At 45.1% G+C, this 13,132-nt stretch overlaps 1 protein-coding gene across 5 annotated transcripts in view; it reads left to right on the forward strand.

The window, feature by feature from the left end:
* Positions 1 to 13,132, forward strand: part of ZNRF2 (zinc and ring finger 2) — a 167,138-nt gene that overhangs the window by 59,449 nt on the left and 94,557 nt on the right. For all 5 annotated transcript variants that reach the window (XR_011303404.1, XR_011303405.1, XM_069648758.1 and 2 more), the window contains exon 3: positions 3,516 to 3,621. Coding sequence is in view for 3 of the 5 variants with exons in the window: in XM_069648758.1 (XP_069504859.1) it covers positions 3,516 to 3,621 (106 nt within the window). In the remaining 2 variants the exon portion in view is untranslated. The remainder of the gene's footprint in view (positions 1 to 3,515; positions 3,622 to 13,132) is intronic.

Below are 13,132 nucleotides of genomic sequence, written 5' to 3' on the forward strand. Positions count from 1 at the left end.
AGAGGGGGCCTTTCCTTGTGAGGCTAGGGAGGTGCGCCCACTACACAATCCCCTCCCTAGGGGTAGAGGCATGTGGGACCTCACCGGGAGAGGCTCCCACTTTGGGGACAAGGCTCCTGTTCCAGTAAGGAAATCCCTCGGTCAAAGATCACTACACTGTCTTCAATAAAATGTCATCAAGAAAGACCTGAAGAAAACATTAACATTTGTTATTGTCAACCAAGTACATCAGTTTGTGAGAAAGCTTTAAAGGAACTGGACCAAAGAGCATTTGAACCATATTGCATGAATCTAAAAGCGTTGAAGAACTTGTGCAACATACCAGGGAAGCCCCATGACTACATCATAAAACTGGAAGGCTGTGTCCTGGGAAGCGAGAAAGACAAGGAGTTTTGAATCAGCTGGTTGTCCGGGTGAGCGAATCCAGAAAGCGTGGCTTTCGAAAGGGGAATGCGAGAAGCCTAGCGGGCTGTTGAAATGTGAAGATGCATTGTGCAGAAACAAAGCAGGTCAACGATGCACTGATTTGGGAGAACGAGATGGAGAACGCTGAGTGGAAAAGAGGATGGACAGACAACCCAAATCCACAGGGGTGTGGTGATGTGATCGCAGACAAGGGCCCATAAACACCATAACCATGGTGGAAGAATTGAGGCAGAAGGAAACTCTCAAGACGAAGCAGTTGTTGATGATGCTTTTAACAGGGCGGGAAACTATCCTGAACAGAGGGACCTGGTGACGTTACACCTACACAATACAGGTAATGGGGGGGGGGGTGGGAACTGGAGACTCGGATGGGGAACCAAGAGAATAAGTACTGGAATACTCTTACTCATCTCAGTCGCAAGGAAATATTGAAAATACTAAAGGAGGGAGGGAATCATTCCTGGCGTACTCGTCCCAGTCGCCCAGAAGTGTTGAAATTGAAAGAGCGAGTATAACTTCAACATTCATACTCGTCCCAGTAAAAGGAAATCATTAAAATAAAGAAACTCGTAATAGAAAGTGCGAAAGAATATATGGACTTTAACTTGTGTTGAGGAGGATGAAAAAACAACAAAAGGTCGGCAACATTTGGATGAAGCATTCTACACCGAAAAGAAGAAACGGAAGGTAACAATTGAAGGAGCACAGTCAGTCCTGGGAGAACCCAGTATTGGAAGTGAATAATCAGATCAGAGTGGTGGCCAAAGAACGTTTATGAATCCCCTACTGAACTAAACTTGGGGGAAACCCCAAAACATGAGAAGGGAGGCATTCTACTAAACATCAGCTATTATAATGGTGGCAGGGTCAGAATAGACGAGCTTTTGAACAGTCGACTGTACCCAATGTAAAACTTAAACCAATGACTGGTGAGCACGGACGTGAGCTTGTTGGGCAAGAACACCCTCGGATTAGGGAGAGTTGGGAAATTATACTTTTCTGTTGAAAAAACTTCAGTCAAAAATGGAAAATCAGAGACTGTTCTTCTGATCCCTCATTTATAATTTGAATAATTGCAAATGATGCCCTGTGGAAGACTCGGGAGGGCTCCAACATTAGCCACAAACTCTGCATTAATGACTGGGAATTCCTAATGGCATCCAACGTGGTTTAATGAATAATCTGTCAATCTTGAAGCAGCTCCTCTGCGTTGAAACATGTGTTGGCGTAATAAGGACACTGTTGTGTCAAACGTAATTGTAAAACAAAATGTTTTACATATTGACCAAAGTAGGGACATCCCATTGTATGCCATATCCCTTTGCAATTTGGGATTGGAGAGTATTGTGTGCAACATTGATTTTGTTAATCCATTTCTTGCAACATTATTTTCAACCATTGTTCTTTATGCAAAGCTAATGCATCAAATAGTTGCAATGTACTGTGCAAGACACTATTTTTGAATAATTTATATTTACAGAAGTGTTTTTTGTTCTGCAGTTTGTGACTATCTTAAAGGTGTTTAGTAATGTGAATGTGGTGGCGAGACTGCCGTATGACGACGCCAATTCTTTTTCGTCTGACCCGTTGCACCTCATAGGTACAGGCACAGGCGCGACAAAGTATCAACGGTCCGGGGTGCCAACAAGTACACAAGTAGGAGTTTGTGAACCTGCTAGCCAGATGGGAGACACTCCTGTTAGGATCTTGGACTGGAGCTTTATCAACATGATCAGACCCACATCCAATGTTAACGATGGGGGTGACCTATAGGAAATCTGCCCCAAGTAATGAAAGATGTTGATGTAAGTGAAGATGTTTCTCTACGAGGGGAAGTAACAGGAGTCCTACTGGAACGCCAGAAAACCTATCCTATCCTATCCTATCCTGGGCTGGGCCTTTGCCTGTGTGTAGTTGGTGCATTAATGTCTCATTCTTTCTAGCTTATACAGGGTCACATCACAGCCTTGGTGGTATCCCAGCGGTAATTCTGCCATAATACCAACCATGCAAATGCTTTACCACTACTCTGTCTGGCGCAATTGGCGCTGAATCCTGAGTAGAGGTAAGGATGTTACTCACATTGTTTGAAGAGTCGATAGGACTTTATGGGGCTATAATGGCGCCATTACTGCAGGTGGTAACAGTGCTGGAGTTAAAACTGCTACGTTCTACCCAAACTATGGATTTGGTGGAGTGGTAATGGAGTTACTGCTGCATTTCCGCTGTTCCATCCAACCCCTGATGAGGCCCGTCAGTGTCTATTGGTGTCATAGTACCACTTCTCTCTATTGGCAATGGCCAGTGTGAATAAAAGCGCTCCTGATCAAGTGGAACTGGAACGTTTGGGGGGGTTTACCAATTGACTCATGTGGCCAGTACGACTGTTCTGCTATAGGGCCCTTAAAGGCAGTGTAAACAAAAGGGTATAGGTATTATAGGGACGGTTTGCAAGATTAGACCTGGGAAGGGTTTCTCCAAAAGGCATTTGAGGCGGATGTTGTGAAAGCCAAAGGAAATATTTTAGGAGAGGCAGTATACGTGGTGTATATTTCATGTGAAGTTCTTATGGAATTGTTTTTTTTTTTTTTTTTTAAATGTATTAAAAAAAAAAGTAAAAGCAGTGGTAATGTATGATTATTAATGGTGGGGTGACCACAGCCAAGTCTAGGCATATTGTTCAGGAACAGTGTCATTACTCTAAGCACTGAACATTGTCGAAGTGAATTAAGATTTAAAATGATAAACGACCATGATAAATAGTGTGGATTCTTGATTCAATTTTTTAGGTAGTGTGTGGTGACTGGAGTGGTGGAGAGTTGGAGGTGTGGCTCTCTGCACGACCTATTCGTAGCTGTCACTTTTAGAGAAGTTTAAAGTCCGAGTGCTATCTTTCTCAAACTGGGGTATTCTAGTTTACTGACCATGCCTTTGTCGTGGGGTGTGTTAATATGTATGTGTACCCACGTGTTCTGTTTAACAATTGGTTGATGTTTATAAATGTGTCCATCAGTGGTGCGAAACGTCTTTGTAATATCACAAATATAGTTTCTCGCCTCTCATCACTTATATTGTCCTTGTTCTTGCAGAGGATGTGCTCACTAAAGATGCTGGCGAGTGTGCAATATGCCTCGAAGAGCTTCAGCAGGGAGATACAATAGCACGACTGCCTTGCCTTTGTATATATCACAAAGGGTAAGTGTTGCAAATTGGAAATTATTTCCCAGGTAATATTTTATATTTTTATTAACTTAATACATTATTTATACAATGCAGGTTACTTTGTGAGTAGCCTTCTAACCTTCACTAGAATAAAGTGATCATTTAAATTTGTACTCCAAAATTACTCTCCACCTGCTTTCGAAGAGCATTTTGCCAAAAATTGATACTGGAGGAAGTTCTTGGGGAGGACATGGTGCAAATCTTCATGTACAGACTTGTCTCTTTGTTTTCATTCATAATGTCTATTACATGCCTCTGACCTCCATGTGCTTTTTTTTTCCTTTATGTACATTTTGTAAGCAGTATTTTTAATGAACCTTACTACATATTAAAATTCTGAAATTGTACTCTAGTTGGGATATAGATATATAATATAGTTCAGTGTGCTTGTCTATTGGTGCAATTCTAAACTGCACACTGTACAGTTATGCTACAAACATCTGCAATTGCAGGCGCAGGGGGTGTGGGGGATTGCATGAATTCTTTGGTCAAGTGCTGAAGTCTGGCTAAAAATCCAGATCTCCCAGTAGCAATCACTTTCGAGTCAGGACTACATATCCTATAATGGACTTAAGTGAAATGATGGCTGCATACAATCTTAGAATTCAATATCTGATGTGGATTAACAGATCCGTACAGTTTGCCCATTTCCTTTTCTATGTTCTGCTTATTTTGTATAATGAATTTGATAGTTTTCCAGAAAATAACCATCAATTTCTGCAAGGTAAAATGAGACGCTCCACGTTTCACAGCTACAACTGTTTTCGTGTTATATCTGATCTAGAGCAATCAGCGACGGAGTAGTATAACTCCTTTCTTACACTTAGCGAGTGGTGTGACCTGTTTGTAAGCACAAGATATTATGTGGGCTGTATCCCCTGAGTTATCTTGTTTATTTGTAAACTCTACAACTCTGTGTGATATGATACTCAATTGCTTTGCATCTTAATATCTCTATAATTCCTCCACCTTTGCAGTTGACCGAACAGGGCCACATACGAAACGAGCTGTAGGAGGGCCTCTTCCCTCAGGATAAATAGACCAATTTACATCTCAATACATTAGACCTCCTATAAATGTGTATTTCTCATAGGGGCTTTGTTATTAGTTACTATAAACAATGTTTTGGTTAATTGTGTAAAATTCCTTCTCATTAGTGGTGACATCCTTTCACACAATATCCTTCCACTCTGTGCGAGGATACATTACTTATGGTTATCTGAGTGCATTTCATTTTTCGTACACTCGATATGGTATAGGGACATCACATGGAGTCCCATATAGGGCTCTTCTACTGTTTCAATATGACGGCGGTGAGGGGGCGGGAGTTGGGGGAAAATGCATCTACCTGCTCCTCTACATTCTAGATATAGTCCACTACCTAATAGATTGTTGCCTTTCCAAAAATTGCTTTAAGGTTAACATCCCATCACAAGGGCATTTGGTGGAAAGTTGTGAATACATGCATGGAAGAATACTCCCCAACTTGGTAAATAATTATTGTGCTAATCTTATTTTAAGACACTTTTATATTTCGGTTTTGCCACACTACATCACACTCCATAGTCCCCAAAACATGTCTTGGGCCTATCCCCTTATTGTGTAGTGTTAATTGTCATGCGATTATGGCTCAAGTTGATGTCTCCTATGTAGCACATACCCATGTTTCTGCTCCCCTGTAACCAATACGGTGGCCGTCCAGTAGTGACAGTGGTTAGAAGTTGATTTACCGGGCCTATTTGACTTCTCCTATTGGTGAGCAGGCACAAACTGGTAAGCTTTGAGGCTTCTATGACTGCTCTATTGATTAGGAATACTTGTTACAACACTCAAGCTGCATCAAGGCTGAAACATGGCAGTTTGAGCAAAGAAATCTAGTGAAGTCCATTGAAGCTTGTAATGCTAAACAAGGACACTGGAAAGCTTTAACTAATGTCAATATTATCCATGCATGCTAGTGACATTGTTTCCCTTCATTCCCAAACATGATTCTGTCTCCCCTGCTGCACCCATACTTGAGCAGCGATGCCCTGTGCAGATGAATTCAAGATGATACAGCAGCTGTGCCCTAGACATGATCAAAGATCCCAGACTGTTCCAGAAAGGAATTACTCTGATGTTCATACATGTTTGTTGTTGTGCACTATAATAACGTAAAGAAGGTCCCTAACCGCTCCCAGTGAGGTACATGCATCTCTATGCTGTTATATGATCCCTCGCCACTCCATTAAGGGATCCCATTGAGGTCAACACATGCTGCTGTGTCCTGTATACTAACAAAGCAGATACCTGACCTGTCCAGAAACTAATCCTAGTAAGGTTCATATATGATAATCTTTCTGTGCAGTATCCAGCTTCGAAATTGAGGGGTGCTGGGAGCTGTGTAGCTCCTGCTTTTGTAATGGAGCCTAGTTAGCCTGACGCAGCTACCAGGAGCTACTTTTGGCTCCCAGGCCAACTGATGCCAAACACACACGTGAATTTAAATCTGTTTGGGACGATCTATAACATTTACACTCATCCATACAACATGTAAATGATTAGCGGTCGTAAATAATGGACAAAGTGAAAGGTTTACATCTTTTATGTGGAAGCTAGATTTGAGGACTGCTTAGTTCTTGCTCCTGGATCCGCAGTGTTAAATCCTGGTCATTGTTAATGCTGGATAACCAGGAGCTGCCTTTAGCTTCTGATTATTAAATCTTAACTGATCTGAGTATATAGGATTTCTGGCCCACCGGAAGGGAATTCCGGTGAGGTCTATAAATACTTATGCTGCCATCTAAGGAGCAGACCCAACCCCAGACCTTGGTAGGAGTACCGGAGGTGGAAAACGGGGTACTCTAGGTGCCAAGGCCGCTCGAGCAGTTGCCTCTTTGCCCTCAGGCACTGCCGCAGACGCTTCAGCTCAGTCATGAGGCCATGTTCCATGGTTCGCCGGTTGGGGGAAGGTTTGTGCAGCATCTTGTAGAATGGCGTACCATTGCTTCAGATGTGTGGGTTCTGGAGATCATAGCCCACGGCTACTGTCTTCCTTTCCGGCAGAGGCCTCACGACAATCCACCAGGGAATCTCTCTTTAAAGAGTCTGGATCCGCTCCTTGCGCAGGAAATCAAATCCCTGCTGGAGAAAGGCACTATAGAACTGGTGCCTGTAGCGGAGAGGAACAAGGGATGGTATTCCCCATATTTTTTGATCCCGAAAAAAGACAGGGGATTGAGACCCATCATGGACTTGCGTGGTTTGAACAAGCTCCTCAGGAAGGACAAGCTCAAGATGGTTACACTCAAAGCTTTATCACACAATCTTGTGGTCTCACCAGTCCTGCTGAGGGTGCAAAGAAAGGGGCGGGGGAAGGCCACAAGTCTTAAAGCACAGGCCCTGTTGAGGTTCCCTCATTGAGGGCTAATTCTTCTGCAGAAACTAAAAGGTGCTCCAGGTCTGCTAGCATTGGCTTTGCTGAGGTTCCCTGTGAAAGGGCTAAAACTATCCCTATAGAGACAATGACCTCACTAAAACCTGTGATGCAGATCACTTCAGGCAGTGACAAAATGGCATTTCAACCCACACGGTCGGAAGCAGCTTTTATTTTTTAATTGAATTTGTGAAATCGCGTTTTACTCGAGCAACAGGTGAAGAATCACTTGGGTCAGCAAGATTATAAACATTTCACAACAGTAAACCGACTGTGCGTGCATTTCTACATGTTCCATCTCTTTTCCCATTGTCTCTGTCCCTGCCCCGTTCCACCACAGACTTGTCAGTTTACCTCATTAATTGTTATTGACCTTTTAATTGGGATCTCTACATTACTCTCAAGCATCGCAGTTCATGTGGCAAGAGGTTTGTTTTAAAGGACTGTTTCAGGTTCAGTAAGGTCTCCCTTCATTTGAGTGGGTCAGCACAAATTGTTTCAGTAATCGTATTTTGCACAGAAGTCAGCCCATGCCAGTTCGACGGAGTTATGATCTCCATGGATGGCTGCGGTTGGACTGTCCATTCGATAAAGTTTCGTGCCACATTGGTCGATTCAGTGTTTCTTGGGAGGAGTTATTTTCTAGAATGTTGCAAGGCATGCTCTGGCAGCAAGGACCAGACCATGCACCATCTTAGTTAGTTTTATTAGTTTGTCATCCTGTTCCTCCAGGCCAAACAATATTAGCATCAGTACTTTCTCGCTTGTTACTCTGTCTAGGTCTTTGATCCAATTTAGGACCTTGTCCCAATATGCTTGAACCACTGTGCAACCCCACCACTTGTGCCAATAATCCGCTTCCAACCCACATTCGTGCCAACAAAGGGGACTCTTCCTCCCCCCGGTAAATTTGTGCAAGCCTAACCAGGTCATATTGCCACCTGCAGAGGAGTTTAATGCCATGGAGTTTGTATTGGAAGCAATGGATGTTTGGGAGGTTCGCCTGCATATCTGAAGCCAAGTGTGAGAAGACAATTCTCTGCCTGGGTCGACTTCTCATCTTTCTCTTTGTTTTGGTGGATGGGGATTTCTTTCTGTCAGGGCTCTATATAGTGCACCTATCAATCTGCTGGTTCCTTTACTAGTGTCCAGAACCTTCTTGAAGGCAGTGAGATCTATGTAGTTTCTTTCAAGATCTCTGGTCATGACCCTGTTTAACTGTAGGTAGAGGGAAACTGGAAATGGTCCTAGGCCTAGTGTTTCTTCGAGTTCTTGTATTGTTAGAAAGGAGCCCCCTCTCCACAACTGACCTGCCCTCTTAAGTGCTGCCTCAAACCAGGCCTGAAAAAAACCTCTGGATCTGGGATGGCGTCTCTAATTCCTGGTACCCACAGGTGTCCCCAGGGGGATGGCCAAGTCGTGACACCCTCTAGCCCCACTCGTTGTCGCCATATGCTCCACAGGGTTCTCAGAATGGGGTTTTCTAGTCTCCTCCTAAGTAGCTTTGGTCTAGGTACCCATAGCCATTCCCCTACTGTTTCAGGACATATGTGGTAAATGTCAAGACCTACCCATTATAAATATTTCCTATGTCTAAGGTGTGGGATCAAAATTCTCAATTGGGTGTCTTTGTAGTACAAACGTATGTCTGGGAGCCCCACCCCGCCACTATCTTTGTTGAGATGCAGTAGTGCATTGGAGACATTTGGTTTCTTGCCCTGACATAGGAAGCGTGATTAGTTTTCTGTATTTGGAGCATGTGGAACAGGTATAAGACTTTGGTAGAATCACCCTTTTGATGGCGTTAAGCCGTCCCATCCAGGAGCTGCTTCCATAGTATACGGTCTTTTCTATCACTTTCATCGGGGGGGTGGGGGAAATTGGACTTGCTCTTTGAGTACCCTAGTAATTTTAATTCTAAGGGATTGTGTCCTCCGACGTATTTCTTATCTTTGATTCGTCTCCAGCTTGCTGGCCTCGGAAATTTTTTCAGTAGAGGGCGCTGCGCGTCGATGTCCCTCGACGGCCACCGTATCGGCGCAGACGTCACCATGCCCATAAATAGCCACGCGCGGCATCCGTTGCTCAGTTCCGTTTTTCCGCGCTTCGTGGGGTCTCGGAACATCGTTGCTCAGTTCTGACAGAATAAACCTTCTATATCTACTCAAATATACCAACTCGTTCTCGATGGCATCTTCATCAGAACCGACGACGCCGCGATCCGGCTTTAAAAAATGTCGAGACTGCGGTAAAAAAATGTCTAACGGATTCACTTGTGGTGCTTGGGAGCCGAGCACCATTGTTCGGAGTGTGAGGACTGCATGTCCATGACGGCGAAGGCAAAACCTCCTCGAGTTTCTTCAGCTGAGTCGAGGCATTCGTCTCCTCATCAAACATTCGCATTCTAGATCTCGAAGTAGCTCCCACCATTCGTCGAGATCAAGACACTCAAAGAAGAGATGTCGAAGATCTCCTTCCTCGTCTTCTGTTTCCCCAGAAAGGGTATCCTGTCCCACAAAACACAGCTCTCAGGCTGAGTGGGAGGAATTCAGAAAGAAAATGTTAAGCGTCTTCGAGAAAGCGGCCTCGACCCCCTCGAAGATAGCTGAGGGTGATACCCCGGGTGAAAAACCCAAAAAATCAAAACGCTGCGAGTCGCTGCACCCGGCGAATTCCAACCGAGAGCGACACGAGCCATCGGGTAAGAAGACAGTCTTCGCAGATTCCTTCGACTTATGGATCGACGCCGTTGTCGAAGGGTTCTTCGACGCATCGGTCGATCGACTCGACGCCGATGAAAGAGAAGACCACGGCTACTCCACAGCCATCGGTGATTCCAAGAGACTCCGGCATGACGCCGAGACCGTCGTCGACACCCTCGAGTAGGATCCCAATCATCTCGAGTTCTTTGATGCCTCTTCCAGTTTTCTCGGCGCCTTCGAAGCCTGTCACATCGGTTTCAACGACATCAACGTTTTCTCTCCCAATAATGACGAGTTTGGCTCCTTCTGCCTTAGAGATGGGTTTTACACCATTTCAGATGTCAGAGTACCCTGGACTACCTTCAATTTATGAAGAGGGTGAAGATTCTGAGAGGACCACACTACCTGTTTCAGAGGATTTCACCTCTGAGGAAAGAAGGTTGAAAGACCTACAGGAGTCATAACATGAGGCAAGTGGGCTGAACACTTCCCCAGAAGTGGAATTTTTTAAGCCAGACCCAGGGGAACATGCCGAAACACCCTATAGAACCCTGATGGCAAGGATTATTGAATTTATGGGTTGGTCTGCGCCTTCGCCTGTTTTTCAACAGGATGATCCTGTGGTCCCCTTCCATGCAGCCTTACAAAGAAAGATTTCATCTAATTGGGGAAACTCCTGAAGTTATCCCTGCCGTCAATAAAAGATTGACGGCTAAGTATAGGGTAGCTGCAGCTGACCCTGAATACTTATCAAAACACCCGACTCCAGAGAGCCTGGTGGTCCAAGCGGCAACTTCATCAAGCAGCAGGACCGCTTACCCTACTGTCCCACAGGATAGAGATGACAAGAGGTACGATTCTATGGCAAAGAAAGTCTTCTCTGCTTGTAGTATGGCATTGAAGTCCATCAACGCCACCTGTACACTCGCCAGGTTCAGTCACACACTGTCGGAGTTTGCTTCATCAGCGGCTGACTGCATACCCAAAGGAGAGGGAAAGGAAGCCTTCATTAACATTATTAAAGATGGCAAGGATGCCATGTGCGAATCACTTCAAACTGGCATTGATTCCGCTGACCGTATCAGCAGGGCCATGGCGGGAAAGTACAACAATCCACAGGCATGCGTGGTTGCGAAAGTCTGGCTTTGCTCCAGATGTACAGGCCAGACTTTTGAATATGCCCTTTGACGGCTCTTCATTATTCGGAAAAAAGGCTGATGACAGTCTGGAAAATCTGCAGACATCTAAAGCAGCGGCAAAATCGTTCGGCGCTGCAATCCACAGAACTCCTTTTCGCCCCTCTGGAAGAAAGTCCTTTCGCTATTATTCCGCATTCGTGAAAGGCAGAGGACAGCCGGCTCAAAGAGGCCAAAGGAGATCCACCCGAGGTGGACGGGTCAAAAGTACTAAAGCCGCAGCAGCAGCAGGTGCCTCTTTACCCTCGGCATCTGCATCAGCCGCCCCCAAACCACTCTGAGGTCTTTCCACACAACACCTGTAGGGGGCAGGTTAACTCACCATCTGACTGAATGGCAGGCTATAACGTCAGATGCTTGGGCATTGGAGACAATTGCCCAGGGTTACTGCCTACCCTTTCCACACGGTTACCAGTCAAATGGTCAAACATTTGGTCGACAGGACAATTGGTCGACAACATTTGGTCGAATGCCAAATGGTCGTTTTTTTTTTTTTTTACCCCTTTTTTGTTTTTTTTGGGGGGGGGGTTCCCCCAACCCTCTTTTTTTTCTTTCTTTTTTTTTTCCCCCACATGAAAACCCACAAAACACATTATATATATATATATATATATATATATATATATATATATATATATATATATATATATATATATATATATATATATATATATATATATATATATATATATATAAAAAAAATTGACCAAATTGCAGTCGACCAGTTTGTTGTCGACCAATTGACCGGACACCTTTCCACACATCCCTCAGTCATCCACCGGGGCACAGCTCTCTAAGTTCCAGATCCGCTCCTCTTGCAGATAAATTAGACATGCTAGAGAAAGGTGCCAAAGAACCGGTACCTGTAGCGGACAGGAAAAAGGGCTGGTACTCCCCCCTACTTTCTCATACCAAAGAAGGACGGAGGACTGAGACCATCCTGGACTTACGAGAATTGAGGGAGGACAAGTTCAAGATGGTAACTCTCTCTCAGATACTTCAGGCCCTCCAGCTCCAGGACTGGCTGGTATCCCAGGACTTTCAGGATGCTTTCCATGTGCCAATCCATCTCAAACACAGGAAATACCTGAGGTTTGCAATTGGTGACTCTCATTATCAATTTCTAGTTCTGCCATTTGAGCTGACCTCCGCCCGAGGGTCTTCACCAATCTAATGTCGGTAGTGGCTGCGAGTCTAAGGAGGGAAAGGATCCACGTCTACCCCTACCTGGACGATTGGCTGATCAGGGCTGTATCTTCGGAACAAGCTCAGATCCAGCTAGATTATGTCTGCCACTTCCTTCACAAACTGGGCTTCTCACTCAATTTAAAGAAGTCACAGATGATACCATCAGAGACTCCAGTTCATTGGAGCGGTCTTGGACCTGGGAAAAGCCTCGCCACCAGAGGTGAGGGCTCAAGATATTCTGCAGATGGTCAACAAGTTTCAAAATGCCCAACGTCTCCCAGCCTTTGACTTTTTGAGGTTGCTAGGCCTCATGGCATCCTGGATCTTCCTTGTGCCAGAGGCTCGCCTGAGAATGAGATCTCTTCAGTGGGCACTGAGAACTCAGTGGTCGCAATTCTCAGGGAGAATGACAGATCTCCTCCAGATTCCAGACAAGGTAGCCCGCGACCTTCAATGGTGGGCCTATCCAGAGAACATCTTGAAAGGAGAACTGTTTTGGCAACCATGGCCGGAGATAACGGTAGTCACAGATGCCTCACTCACGGGTTGGGGAGCCCATGCCAACGACTTGACCATCAGCGGTGGTTGGTCTCCATCGGAGTCCAGACTACCCATCAACCTATTGGAACTGAGAGCGACCAGACTAGCGCTGAAAGCTTTCCTGCCATCAGTACAGGGGAAAAATGTCCTGATAATGACGGACAACACGGTGGCCATGCACTACCTCAACAAAAGAGGAGGCGTAGGATCACTGCCACTGTGCAGAGGCAATGCAGCTCTGGTTTTTGGCAATTCGGGAAGGAATCTCTATCGGCAGTCCACCTAGCCGGAGAGAAGAACTTGACAGCGGACGCTCTGAGCAGGCAGAGCAGTCTCCCACGAGTGGGAGCTAGCTCAGGAAGTCCTTCAAGAGATCTTCGCCCTTTGGGGAACCCCTCAGGTGGATCTGTTCGCCACAAGCACCACCAGGAAGTGCGATCTGT

The sequence above is a fragment of the Ambystoma mexicanum genome, chromosome 2q, assembly GCF_040938575.1.
Source record: "Ambystoma mexicanum isolate Mex_15411 chromosome 2q, UKY_AmexF1_1, whole genome shotgun sequence".
Classification (NCBI taxonomy): domain Eukaryota; kingdom Metazoa; phylum Chordata; class Amphibia; order Caudata; family Ambystomatidae; genus Ambystoma; species Ambystoma mexicanum.